The sequence below is a fragment of the Hemitrygon akajei genome, chromosome 16 (assembly GCF_048418815.1).
Source record: "Hemitrygon akajei chromosome 16, sHemAka1.3, whole genome shotgun sequence".
Taxonomy (NCBI): Eukaryota; Metazoa; Chordata; class Chondrichthyes; order Myliobatiformes; family Dasyatidae; genus Hemitrygon; species Hemitrygon akajei.
The window spans coordinates 5,811,514-5,824,963 of NC_133139.1; the positions used below are offsets into that span (position 1 = coordinate 5,811,514).

A 13,450-nucleotide genomic window follows, 5' to 3' on the forward strand; every position below is an offset into this window, starting at 1 on the left:
GAAGAATGCACAGCAGTATGGGGATGGGATGTACTGATAGCGCTTCTGCTTGTGTTTCCGTTAGGTATCTCCCCTACCGTGAAGAAGACTGAGATGGATAAATCTCCATTTAACAGCCCTTCTCCACAGGACTCCTCTTCACGATTGAGTAGCTTCACACAGCACCACCGTCCTGTTATCGCAGTGCACAGCGGTAAGTGCATCGTCAAGGTTACGCATGGAAATGTAGCCAATAACGGGGACTTCCTATCATTCATTGGGTGTCACCTGCTTTAGTTTGCATATTTGCGAACTTCTGACTACCCAGAGCAACAGCAGACAAAATGCTGGAGGAACTCAGCAGGTCCGACAGCACCTATGGAGAGGAATTAACAGCTGACATTTCAGGCCAAGAGCTTTTATTAGTCCCGATAAAGGGACTCAGCCTGTAACATCGACTGTTTATTCATTTCCATAGATGCTGCCTGACCTGCTGAGTTCCTCCAGTATTTTGTATGTGTTGTTCTGGATTTCCAGCATCTGTAGAACCTCTTGTGTTTATGATTAACCAAATAATTTTGCCTCTTGACTTTAAAATATACCTCATTATGAACTAGCACCTTATCGTGTACCTGCACTGCACTTTTTCTGCAGCAGATACACTTTATTCTGCATTGTTAATGTTTTACCTTGTCTTAGCACAATGCACTCTGTAATGAGTTGATCAGTATGAACAGTATACAAGACAAGTTTTCACTGTATCTCGGTACATGTGAAAATAATAAACCAACACCAATTCTGCTTTGTTTTAGGAATGTCTACTGAGCAAGTAAGTGTATAAAGTTATAGTCATACAATTCTATACTTATGTTGCATTTCATGGTCATCTTTCTGTACATTACAGCTTAAAAATTGGCTAAGATAAAGATTTTCAGAAATGATAAGGATTAGCTTTATTTGGCATGTGTGCACTCAGGTGCATATTGTTTGTGTCAAGACCAACACAATCTGAGGATGTCCTGGGGCAGCCCACAGGTGTTGCCATGCTTCCAACACCATCATAGCACGTCCACTATTTACCAACCCTAATCCATAGATCTTTGAAATGTGGGAGGTAACCAGAGCACCTGGAGGAAACTCACATGGTCCTGGAGAGAACATACAAACTCCTTACAGACTGCAGTGGAATTGAACCCCGATCTTCAGATTGCTGGCACTGTAAAGAATTACAGTTCACATTTATACAGCTAGGTCCCTTTGTTCTACTAAGTTCCCTATTGCCTTATTATTCATAGTTTGTACTATGCTTGTTGGACTTTCTAAAATACAACACCCCACACTTATCTGTATTGAAATGCATTTGTCACTCCTTGGTCCATTTCCCAACTCTCAAGATTCATACAATAACCTTCATCACTATCAACAACACTTCCTAATTTAGTGTCACCACAAACTTCCTGTCTTATCCTTGCCTGTTGGTTCTGAGTAGAACAAGGCACAAATAGGGTCAAGATTCAAGATTGCTTAATGTCATTTCCAATACACAAGTGTAAAAGTGTAATTGTTACTCCAAATCTGATGCAGCACAAAAAAGCACAATAAGATAAAGATTGCAATAACAAAAAACACAATAAATATAAATACATAAAATAGTTTATATGTATGGATTGATTCTATGTTCATAAAGTGATGCTAGGCACAGAAGTGTCTGTACATAAGGTGACTGACATGATAAAGTAGTGGTGGTTGAGGGTGTGGGGGGTGGTTAGTAGGTGAAGGTGCTGGGGGAAAATAACTGGTCTTGAGTCTGGTGGTCCTAGTGTGGATGCTACGTAACCTCCTCCCTGATGAGAGCGAGACAAACAGTCCATGAGCAGGGAGGGTGGGATCCTTCATGATATTCCTGGCCCTTTTCTGGCACCTATCTGTATATGCAGTTTGCTCACGATGGTGGATAAGCTGGTGCTGATGATGCTTTGCACAGTTTTGACTACCCATTGTCGAGCTTTTCTGTTCATCGCAGTAGTTTCTACACCACACACTGATCCAGCTTGTCAGGATGCCACACCGAATGGAAGAACACTGAGTGAGCAAAATCAAAACTGCAAGCCGTTCCCTGGAAGCTGGCTGCTCGAATTAATTCAAAATAAGCAACAATCTCCCATGGTCCACTCTCCCCTCCTATCAGATTCCATCGTCCCATTTACTGTGTCACCTCCCAGCTTCTCTCTTCATCCCTGCCTCCCATCTGGCCTCACCTATCACCTTTCCCCCCACCCCATTTCCATATTCTGGCAACATCCCCATTCCTTTCCAGTCCTGATGAAGTGTCTCGGCCTGAAACATCAACTGTTTATTCCTCTCCATTGATGCTGCCTGGCCTGCTGAGTTCCTCCGGCATTTAATGTGTATTGCTCTGGTTTTCCAGCATCTGCAGAATCTCTTGTGTTTATGATATAAGATGGTCTCTGTGGTGTGAATATTAATTTGGACAAATGGATGTGTTGAAAGCATTAGTTATTTCCAAACTGCGGGATGATACAGTAATGGTCCTGTTGTAAATACTGTATGAAAGAACATTCCTCTGGTTTAATTAATCCTTGCACTATACTACAATACACTCTATAATTTTTTATTCCAGTATACAGTAAGGTCAGTGAAATGTTTGAAAGGATTATTAAGTAAGAGGTGGAAAGCCAGCCACATTTTGATGTGGTAGCTGGGTCTCGCAGCTCCCAGCACCATTTGAAACAGAAAGCAAAATTTATCTAGCTGCTACAGCGGAGGTCGGGGTCAACCATGTATGTTGCACCCCTGCTGTCCATGTGATACGCAAGCCAGGACAGCACAAACCATTGTCGATACAGCAAGCTCCCCCTCTACATGTAGCTGATGAATCTAAAGGAACGGCAGAGACTGATACAGTTGGCACCAACGGTGTCGCAGGAGTTGTCAATCAGTGTTGAACTTAATGTAGGACTGCCTTAGGGACTCCAGCTCTAGATTTTCCCTCAGGGTTTACTCCCAAAGCCTTCCCCAAACAGTGTGTATAACCATAAGGCAGCGGAGGTTTGAGATCAGAGTTTTCCTTCTCCTAGATGAGCTGCCAGCTGACAAGCCCCATCTTCCTGAAGTGAATGGTTTTAAGGTGGCAGTAACCCGCCTTTGCCCCTTCTCCTGTCAATAGAAATAGTTTTGCTGGGTTGAGAGCCACATATGAAGGCCAGGAGCTGGACTTGTTTGTCAGAGGCTATATGAGATGCACGCCATTGGGAGCATTTAATAGGCAGTGGGAGCTTTCCCCACTACCTCCCTCAGCTGTGGCAACTTTAAGAGCCACTGCGTCACTGAAGGGCAGTTGGTAGAGCCGATGCCTCTCAGTTCCACAAACCAGGTTCAGTCCCAATGCTATTGCTGTCTGTGTGGAGTTTGCATGTTGTTCCAGTGACTGCATAGGATTCCAAAGGGTGCTTCAGTTTCCTCCCACATCCCAAAGGCATGTCGGTTGGTTGATTGGTTGGTTAACTCATCAGTTAATAACTCATCAGGGGTGTTTGATAAGTTCGTGGCTTAAGGTAGAAGGAGATGAGTTATTAACTTCAAACTTTCTGCATAATCACTCAAAGAGTTGAACTGCACGTGCATGTAACGAGAGCTGTACAACTCATCTCCTTCTACCTCAGGCCACAAACTTATCAATCACCCCTGCTGTGGACACTTTCTGGAGGTCCAAGATCCGTATGCTCCACGACTGCTGGACTAAGTGTGTAAATGTAGGAGGAGACTATGTTGAAAAATAAATGTGCTAGGTTTTCTAAAACTGAATCTTTCGATCGTATGCCACAAACTTATCAATCACCCCTCGTATAGTCCAAGACTCTGAGCAACAATGTTCTGCAACTGATGGTCAAGCCTCCCAGCAGTGTCCATACGCACACAATCCAGTCTGTCATTCCAGTGCTCGAACACAAGAGGGCAGCACCAATGGGAGCAGTCAGGCCCCAGCCGAGCTCAACCACGCTGTAGCGCTTCCTCGTCTCTCACCTGGTCTGCAGCAGCAGGCAAGCCCGAGGCTTGAGGCCTAGATTTCACTACAACTGAGGCTACACAGCATGCATGTCAACTGTCTCACCACCAGACAAGGGAAACAGGCCTGCAGCAACTTACATTATTCACTGTCCAACAGAGTCTTGTGAAAATGTCTGAGACAGTTTCGCACAGTTATATTGCACCAACTCTGAAGCCTCTGAGTAGTGGGCTGCAACATGGTCAGCAGCCAGGGCAGCTCGTCCGATATCCCAGCCAGCTCCTTCGATATCTCGGCTGGCCCAGCTGCTCTGATCAACCAGCAGCTCACTGATGGAGTAACCCTGCAGTGCCCAATGTTCTTGGAGGAGAATTGTCTTTGGAATGTAAAAGCAAATTTTACAAAGAAAAAAGCACCTTTGGTTGCTCCCTGAGAGGCTGCTGCATTCCCACATGCCACCATCTTACCGGAAAATCAAACAGGCATGGTTGAGAGGTTCTGTTGTTGTTCAGACCAAACATCAGAATGGGGATGAAATGTGATTTAAGTGCCTTTGACCATGAATAATTGTTGGTGCCAGACAGGGAGATTTGAGTAGCTCTGAACTACTGATCTCCTGGGATTTTCACACACAGCAGTCTCAAGAGTTTACAGGGAATGGTGCGAGAAACAAAAAAATCCCATAAGTGGCTCTTCTGTGGGCAAGAATGCCCTGTTATTGAGGGAGGCTAGAGGAGAATGGCCAGACTGGTTCAAGATGACAGGAAGGTGACAATAACTCAAATAACCAAACATTACAACAGTGGTGTGCAGAAGAGCATCTCTAAATGCACAACACGTCAAACCTTGAAGTGGATGGGCTATAGCAACAGAAAACCATGAACATACACTTAGAGGCCATTTTGTTAGGTTCAGGAGGTACCTGGTAAAGTGCCCACTAAGTGTGGATAGAGAGATAGACAGATAGGTAGATGAATAGATAGACTTTGATTGAAACACACACAAAATGCTGGAGGAACTCAGCTAGAGAGGAATAAAGAGTCGACATTTCGGGCCGAGGCTGTTCATGGGACTCAGCTCTCAGCTGGAAATATCAACAGTTTGTTCATTTCTGTTGATGCTGCCTGACCTGCTGAGTTCCTCCAGCATTTTGTGTGTGTTATTTGCAGAATCTCTTGCTTCTAGATTTTTGTTGGAGAAGCCACTCTGTGTATTTCACAAAAATGCACTGAATGAAAAGTGTTTTGAAACTTGAGGACAAGTTCATTAAAAACAATAACATACAAATGGGAGATAGAAAACACCAGCTGTAACAAAAATGCATTGTGTCTTGTGGTGTGATACTATAAAAAGCAGCATGAGAAAGTAAATAATTCTCACCTTAAAAATTCAAAATATGTATAACCCTTCCAGTCGTCTGGAGCTAAATCTGTGCTTTTGTGTTTTTCTAGGTCTTGCGTCGAGAAGTCCCCATGCCTCTCCATCTTTGCATTTTCCAACAACTTCCATCCTGCCACAGACTGCGTCAGGCTATTTCCCGCACACAACGATCCGGTTCCCACCTCATCTCAATCCTCAGGACCCTCTCAAGGACCTGGTCTCACTTGCCTGTGATACGTCAAACCAACAACCAGGCCCGGTAAGAGTAATCCTTCTTGCAACGCGCTTCTGTGAAAACGGGAAACTGGACCTCATTCTGTGCCATAAAAGAGATTGCCAAGACTGTGGGGTTCAGTACATGAGTGCACATCATCTTCCCAGAGTTTAGGATTTCTAACTTATTTATTTATTGAGGTGCAGCACGAGATATGCTCTTCTGGCCTGCAAACATGCGCCGCCCAGCAACCCACTTATTTAACCCTAGCCTAATCACAGGACAATTTACAGTGACCAATTACCCTGCTAGCCAGTACCTCTTTGGATTGTGGGAGGAAACCTGAGCACCTGGAGAAAATGCAGACATTCCATGGGGAGAACGTGCAGAGACTCCTTACAGATGACATTGGAATTGAACTCCAAACTCCGATGCCCCAAGCTGTAATAGCATCTTGCTAACTGCTGCGCTACTGTGGTGCCCAAAATTTTCTCTCCGCTGCCACGGAATTTGTTTGAAATCAATTCCAAAATGTCTCAAGTATTCAGTTTTGATGAGATCTTGCAAAGGTGTCCAGGAGTCAGTTTTTTGCCTTGAGAATTCTGTGTGCTATGATGTTTGTGGAGTCTGACAGATTCCTCATTCAGCACTGTACGTTTTGCCCGGTTGAATTTCAGCAACGTTAGCACAGCACTCATGTCCCTTTGATTTGGTCACCAAGTAGATGGAGGCTTTCATAGGAGGAAATGAACAGACCAACTGGTGAACATCAGACACATTGCACAAAAAAAGCAGAACAAATGCCTTAACTGTGCTAAGAGTTGATAGTTTAAGATTGCCTGTGGGCTGTGATGACACTTTGCAGTACTGAGTGCTAACATTGCAATTAATTCTGATTCCTGTTCTGGGAAAACATTGATTTGCTTCACAAGTCCTGATGAAGGGTCTCAAACTACAACATTCACTGTTTATGCATTTCCTGATGTGCTGAGTTCCACCAGCACTTTGTGTGTGCTGCTCTGCAGAATCTCCTGTGTTTATATCTTGCTTCACATCTCTTCTCTTATGAGATGCCAACACAACAACATACCCTAATTTCATTCAGTGCCTCCTCATCTTCCTTAAGCAAAGAAGAGTCACTTCTCCCAGAGCACCTACCACTCAAGGGCAGCTTCTCTCCCAACTCTTGCACAGATCTATTGTACACTACAGGATGAACTCTTGGACTCCCTGTCTATCTCTGCTTTATTTGTCTATCAGCACTGCACTTTCTCTGAAGCTGTGACTCTATATTCTGCATTCTGAATATAGCATTACAGCTATACTGTCTTTCATCATGAGTTTCAGTAGGACACCAGCCTTCCCACCACTGAGGACATCTTCAAAGGGAGATTCCTCAACAAGGCAACATCCATCATTAAGGACCCACCCCCACCATCGCACCACCGCCTGGTATGGAGGGGTGAATGCAAAGAATCAGAACTAGCTGCAGAGAGTAGTAAACTCAGCCAGCTTCATCACGCACGACCCTCCCCAGCATCGAGGATACCCTCAATTGGTGCTGCCTTGGGGAGGTGGCATCCACTATTAAGCCTCACCATCTTGGACATGGCTTCTTCTCATTACTTCCCTCGGGGAGAAGGTGCAGGGAACTGAATACCAACACCCAACAATTTAGAAACAGTTTTGTCTCCTCGGCCATCAGATTTCTGAATGATCCATTGGCCCATGAACACTACCTCAGCGCGTTGCTCTCTTATTGTAACTTCTAGTATTTTTTAGATGTATTGCATTGTACTGTTGCTACAGAACAACAAATTTCATGATAATCTGTTTCTGAATTTTATTCCTTTCTCTCTGTGGCATCTAGTTTAAAGCTAAAATTATCTGTGCAGAAGTCAGTGAGTTTAAATGCAGCTATTATACCAGGGAAATTGTACCTTTAAATATCTCTCCGTGCCTTGTGGCACATTGCCGTTTCCTTAGCATTTGTCCTGTTTTTACGAGGTCAAGTTGCTAACTCAACACTCAACCAGCACAGGTGGAGAGCGTGCAAGGAGCCAGCCGGATTCGAACCCGGGACCACTCACTTTGAAGTCCAGTGCGGATGCCACTACACCACCGGCTGGCTTAAATTTAGCAGTACCTAGAATGGGTAAAATCTGCAGAAAATTAAATAGATGAAGTGAGAACTGATCTGTTGAGTTAGAAATGAAGAGTTGCTCAAATTTCCCTAAGTGTTAACTGGACAATTTTCAGTGATTGGTCCCGGATGTTTGCAGGTTGTTTGACTTACAGAATCGGTTATCTGCAGTATGTGCTTATTAGAGACAAGAATCCATCATTACCCTTTGAGTATTGTAACTATATGTGTAGTGTGCTGTGTGGTGTCAGTACTGTGTTTTGCACCTTGGCTCTGGAGGAATGCTGTTTCGTTTGGCTGTATTCATGTGTGTGGTTGAATAACAATGAAACTTGAAATTGAATATATGGATAATTATCAATTAGAGTTCAGCCCAGAGGCTTCTACAGATTACATACTGACATGTTCCATCTATTGTCAGCAATTTTGAGCCCCTTATCTAAAAATAATTATAAAAATCAGAAGTTCAAATGGTCTTGGGAGTCCTTGTGCAGGATTCCCTGAATGTTAACTTGCAGTTTGAATCGGTGTAAGAAAGGCAAATGCAATGTTAGCGTTCACTTTCAGAGGGCTAGAGTACAAGAGCAAGGATATACTGCTGAGGTTTTACAAAGCATTGGTTAGACTGCACTTGGAGTATTGTGAGCAGATACGGGCCCTTTATCAGAATCAGGTTTAATGTCATGAAATTTGTTAACTTTTGACAGCAGTACAATGCAATACATGCTAAATAAATATAGAGAAAAAATTGAATTAAAGTAAATATATATATGTCTATTAAGAAGTTAGGTTAAAATAACAAATAAAAAAAAGTAGTGAAGTAGCGTTCATGGATTCAATGGCATCACTCCTGATGAAGGGTTTCGGCCCGAAACGTCGTCACTACCTCCTCTCATAGATGCTGTCTGGCCTGCTGAGTTCTGCCAGCATTTTGTGTTTTTATTCATGGATTCAATGTTCATTTAGAAATCAGATGGCAGAGGGGAAGAAGCTGTTCCTGAATCACTAAGTGTGTGTCTTCAGGCTTCAGTACCTCCTTCCTTATGGTAACAACGGTAAGAAAGGATGTGCTGGCAATAGGGAGGGTCCAGAGGAGGTTCATGAAAACGATTCTGGGAATGAATGGATTAACATATGAGGAGCCTGTGATGGCTCTGGGCCTGTACTTTCTGGAATTTAGAAGAATGAGGAAAGATCTCATTGAAGCCTATTGAATATTGAAAGGCCCAGATAGAGTAGATGTGGAGAGGATGTTTGCTATAGTGGGGAAGTCTAGGACCAGACAGCACAGTCTCAGAATACAAGGACATCTCTTTAGAACAGAGATAAGGAGGAATTCATTGCCACAGACTGCTGTGGAGACCAAGTCATTAGGTATATTTAAAGTGGAGGTTGATAGGTTCTTAGTTAGTTAGTGTGTCAAAGGTTACAGGGGGGAGGCAGGGGAATAGATTGAGAGGGAAAATAACTCAGCCATGATTGAATGGCAGAATAGACTCGATGGACTAAATGGCTTAATTTTGCTCCTAAGTCTTATGATCTAATTCAAGTTCGAGGGATGATTCTCTTGTTTATTTCTTCCATCTACACAGATCTGGCAGGCAGGCTGAAGCAGGCAATTGTTTGGCAATCTGCATGAAGGTGCAGTGTCAAAAGGTGCAGCAGAATTTTCAAAGTGTCAGTTCCAGCCAACATCTGGGTGTGAAGTTCTCAGTAAGAAATGAGTCACTTACCTGAAGTGTCAAAATAATCAAAAAATAAACAAGTTATAAGCGATGCTAAAAATATGCGACTGGTCTCTCAAATTAGAAAGAAAAAAAGGAAGGTTAACTCTTCAGAATATATTTTTAGGGTTTTAATATTTATTTAAAATCTCCTGCATTTGCTCTCCGTTGTCTTTTGTTATCCAGAGGCTAACCCTCCAAAATGCTGGAGGAATTCGTCAGGTCAGGCAGCATCTATGGAAATGAATAAACTATCAACGTTTCGGGCTGAGACCCTTCATTTGGACTGGAAAGGAAGGGCGGTGAAGCCAGAATAAGGAAGTGGGGGGGAGAGTATTTTAAGGCTGTGTCCCATAACTGTGGCACTGCTGGCTCATAGTTATAAATTTGTTCCTGAACTGAGTTCTGTTCAGAATCAGCATCTGGTATAATAACTGTGGCATATGTCATGAAATATGTTGTTTTGTGATGGCAGTAAAATGCAATTCGTGAAAATAATATAAATAATAAAAAAAAGTATGTGTAATTAAGTATATATAAAAAAGTAAGTAGTGCAAGAATAGTGAGGTGGTGTTCATGGGTTCATTGTGCATTCAGAACTCTGATGGCAGAGGGGAAGAAGCTGTTCCTGAATCGCTGAGTGTGTGTCTTCAGGCTCCTGTACCTCCTCCCTGATGGTAACAGTGAGAAGAGGGCATGTCCAGTAATGGGGTTCCTTAACGACAGATGCCGCCTTTTTAATGCTGGGGAGGGTGGTGCCATGATGGAGCAGACTGGGTTTGCAGCTTTTTCCGATCCTCTGGTCATGATGAGAGGCAACTCTTTGCAGCTGTCCTCTGTCAATCAATGCCCACTCAAGTGGTTCGAGACCGAAATTGTGCTCTGTGGGAGATTTGTGTATCACACACGGAGGGTGTCTGAAAGGCAATGGTCATGCTCGACTGCTGTAAAATTAGTTGCAGCACCTAAGCGGAGAAATTCTTCAGCCACAGAAAAATCTTTTATTCTAAAACTGTCCTGATGAAAAGGCCCAGTAACATCATGAAAGATCCCACCCATTCCGCTCACGGACTGTTTGTCCCACTCCCATCAGGGAGGAGGCTGCTTAGCATCCACACCAGGACCACCAGACTCAAAAACAGTTACTTTCCGGAAGGCCTAAGGTTGATCAACACCTTCACCCACTGTCTCACCCCTCCACATCCCCAACCACCTGTCAGTCACCTTATGTACAGACACTCCTGTGCCCAGCATCACTTTATAGATGTACAATCAATCCATGTATATAAATTAACTTATGTATTTGTAAAGTACTATGCAAAAATTAGGTAATTAATGTATATAGCTAGGGTGCCAAAGACTTTTGCACAATACTGTAGTAATTTTATGTATTGCACTGTACTACTGCAACAAAATAAAAACAGATTTCATGACAAATGTGAGTGATGATAAACCTGATTCTGATATGGGTCTCTATTGTGGACTGAGAGAGGAATTATGGTTGAGAAAAACGGAAGGGAGAGAGGAGAAAACAAGAGGCACCAGAGAGACTTTCTGTAGTGATAAGTAAACCAATTGTTTGGAGTCAAATGACCTTGCCCAGGTGTCTCAGAAATGGGTTTGTCTGCACCCATGCCACTCCCTGCCACAGTCACTCCTTCTCTGCCACCTGTCCCACACCCCTCCAGCCACACTCCATCCTCACCATTCCCAAAATCCTTTTCTCCCATCAAATTTACAAATTTTCTCTTTGCTCCATGTTGACAAATCCAGTACTGTGCAAAAGTCTTAGACTCCCTAGCATTATATACGTACCTCAGAATTTTGCACTTTATTTATTGTGTTTTTTATCATTGTAGTGTTCTTTATCTTATTGTGCTTTTGCTGCTGCATTGGATCTGGAGCAACAATTATTTCATTCTCCCTAATACTTGCATACCGGAATGACAATCTTGAATCCCGAATCTAGAATGAAGGGTCTCGACCCAGAATGTCGACAGTTTATTCCCCTCCATAGCTGCCACCCCAGACCTGCTGAGTTCCTCCAGCATTTTGTATGTTGCTTTGAATTTCCAGCACCTGAAGAATCTCTTGTGTTTATGATTTGACACTTCTCTGCATTTCCCAGTATTGAAGCATCTATTTCATGTGCTCTTGTTAAGCAGAGAAAGCAAGGACTGTTTATCAGATTAGTCTGCACTGCTTCATTACAGTTCAGGTTTCTGAGTGCAGTTTGTTTAACATTTCAGTATTTGTTCTTTGAATGATAATTCCACTAATCCGCTGAAAACCATTGATTGCTTCCAGCTGCACAAAATTGCAGCTGTTAGCTGGAAAGTTGTTAGTTTTATTCCGTATATAATTGTAGTCTGGTCATATATTATACTGATAGAGAGAATATATGTAACTTAGAGTCATTACCAAAGAATTTTATAAGCTAAACTGTTGGCAGAAATCTGCTTTAAAAGCTGATATTTAATATGCACTTCTGAAAGATTAAGATTATCATCATTCTGTTCAGTGTCTCTGTTCTACCACACTCCTCAGGATTCTGACGAGTGCGGTAGAAGAGGGGAATCTGGGAATACAGGACCGTAATTCCATGAAAGCGGCGTCACAGATAAGTAGGGTCATAATGAATTATGAAGGCCAGAATACAAGCAGCTGGCAGGACAGAGATACATTTCTACCAAAGGAGATGTAAGGTGCTTCTTCACTCTGTTAGCCTGCAGGTCACCCTTAGGCGAGGTGTAGCATCTGCTTAGCCCTCTCCCCCTTGGTCAGGGTGACATGAAGCAATGGGAGCAGATGGTGGATGGTCATATGAGCAGTTGGTACAAGTCTTGGTCATGTGACCACTGACGCTAGGCAGGCAATCTCTGAAGATCATTGATAATGGTTGGGGTCACCTATCTTGTAAAGACACTGCCCAGAAGAAGGCAATGGCAAGCCACTTCTGTAGAAAAATTTGCCAAGAACAATCATGGTCATTACCCACGTCATACAACACAGCAGATAACGAACGGACAAGAGTACAGGAGTTGGGATGTTATGTTGAAGTTGTGTAAGATGTTGGTGAGGCCTCATTTGGAGTGTTGTGTGCAGTTCTGGTCACCCACCTAGAGGAAAGTTATCAATAAGATTGAAAGAGTGCAGTGAAAATTTACAAGGATGTAGTCAGGACTTGAGGGCCTGAGTTTTAGGGAAAGGTTGAATAGGTTAGGAGAATGAGGGGAGATTTGAGAGAGGTGTAATGAATCATTATACAGCATAATGAGGGTAAATGCAAGCAGGCTTTTTCCACTGAGATTAGAATTAGACATAGTAGGTTAAGGGTGAAAGGTGAAATAGCTAAGGGGATTTAAGGGGATCCTGAAGTGGAACTTCTTTTCTCAGAGGTTGGTGTGAATGTGGAATGAGCTGGCCAGTGAGTGATAGATGTTCGTTCGATTGCAAAGCTTAAGAGGTTTGCATAAGTACATGGATGGGAGGGGTAGGGAGAGCGATAGTCTCAGTGGGGGCTGATAGGACTGAGCAGAATAACAGTCCATCATGGACTAGATGGATCAAATGGCCTGTTTCTGTGCTGTAGTGTTCTATGACTCTATGACTATGACTCTGTGTGTCCCGTACTGAAGCCCATTTCTGCACAATTTGTATTGCAACACATAAAGTACTATTCTTTTATCCCTGTGTGTTGTATTTAGAGTAATGTCTACTTTCAGCATTACCAGTTCCAAGTGAAAATGTATTCTGGTAAAATTTCAGCTGAAACCTGGGACACGGAATCATCATGTGTCATGTGACATCACACGCTTGTATCTTTTGTTTACATTCTCAGATTGCTAAACTTCTTGTTGGCACAAGAAATTTTGCAGATGTTGGAAACACATACAGATTGCTGGAGGAACTTCAGCCAGGAGTCCTGATGAAGAATCCTGGCCCAAAGCTTTTACTGTTTACTCTTCTCCATAGACCCTGAC

At 43.0% G+C, this 13,450-nt stretch overlaps 1 protein-coding gene across 3 annotated transcripts in view; it reads left to right on the top strand.

Annotated features, from left to right (window-relative positions):
- Window positions 1-13,450, top strand: part of nfic (nuclear factor I/C) — a 464,113-nt gene that overhangs the window by 334,811 nt on the left and 115,852 nt on the right. For all 3 annotated transcript variants that reach the window (XM_073068141.1, XM_073068140.1, XM_073068142.1), the window contains exons 7-8: window positions 65-193; window positions 5,458-5,645. In XM_073068141.1, coding sequence (XP_072924242.1) covers window positions 65-193; window positions 5,458-5,645 — 317 coding nt within the window. The remainder of the gene's footprint in view (window positions 1-64; window positions 194-5,457; window positions 5,646-13,450) is intronic.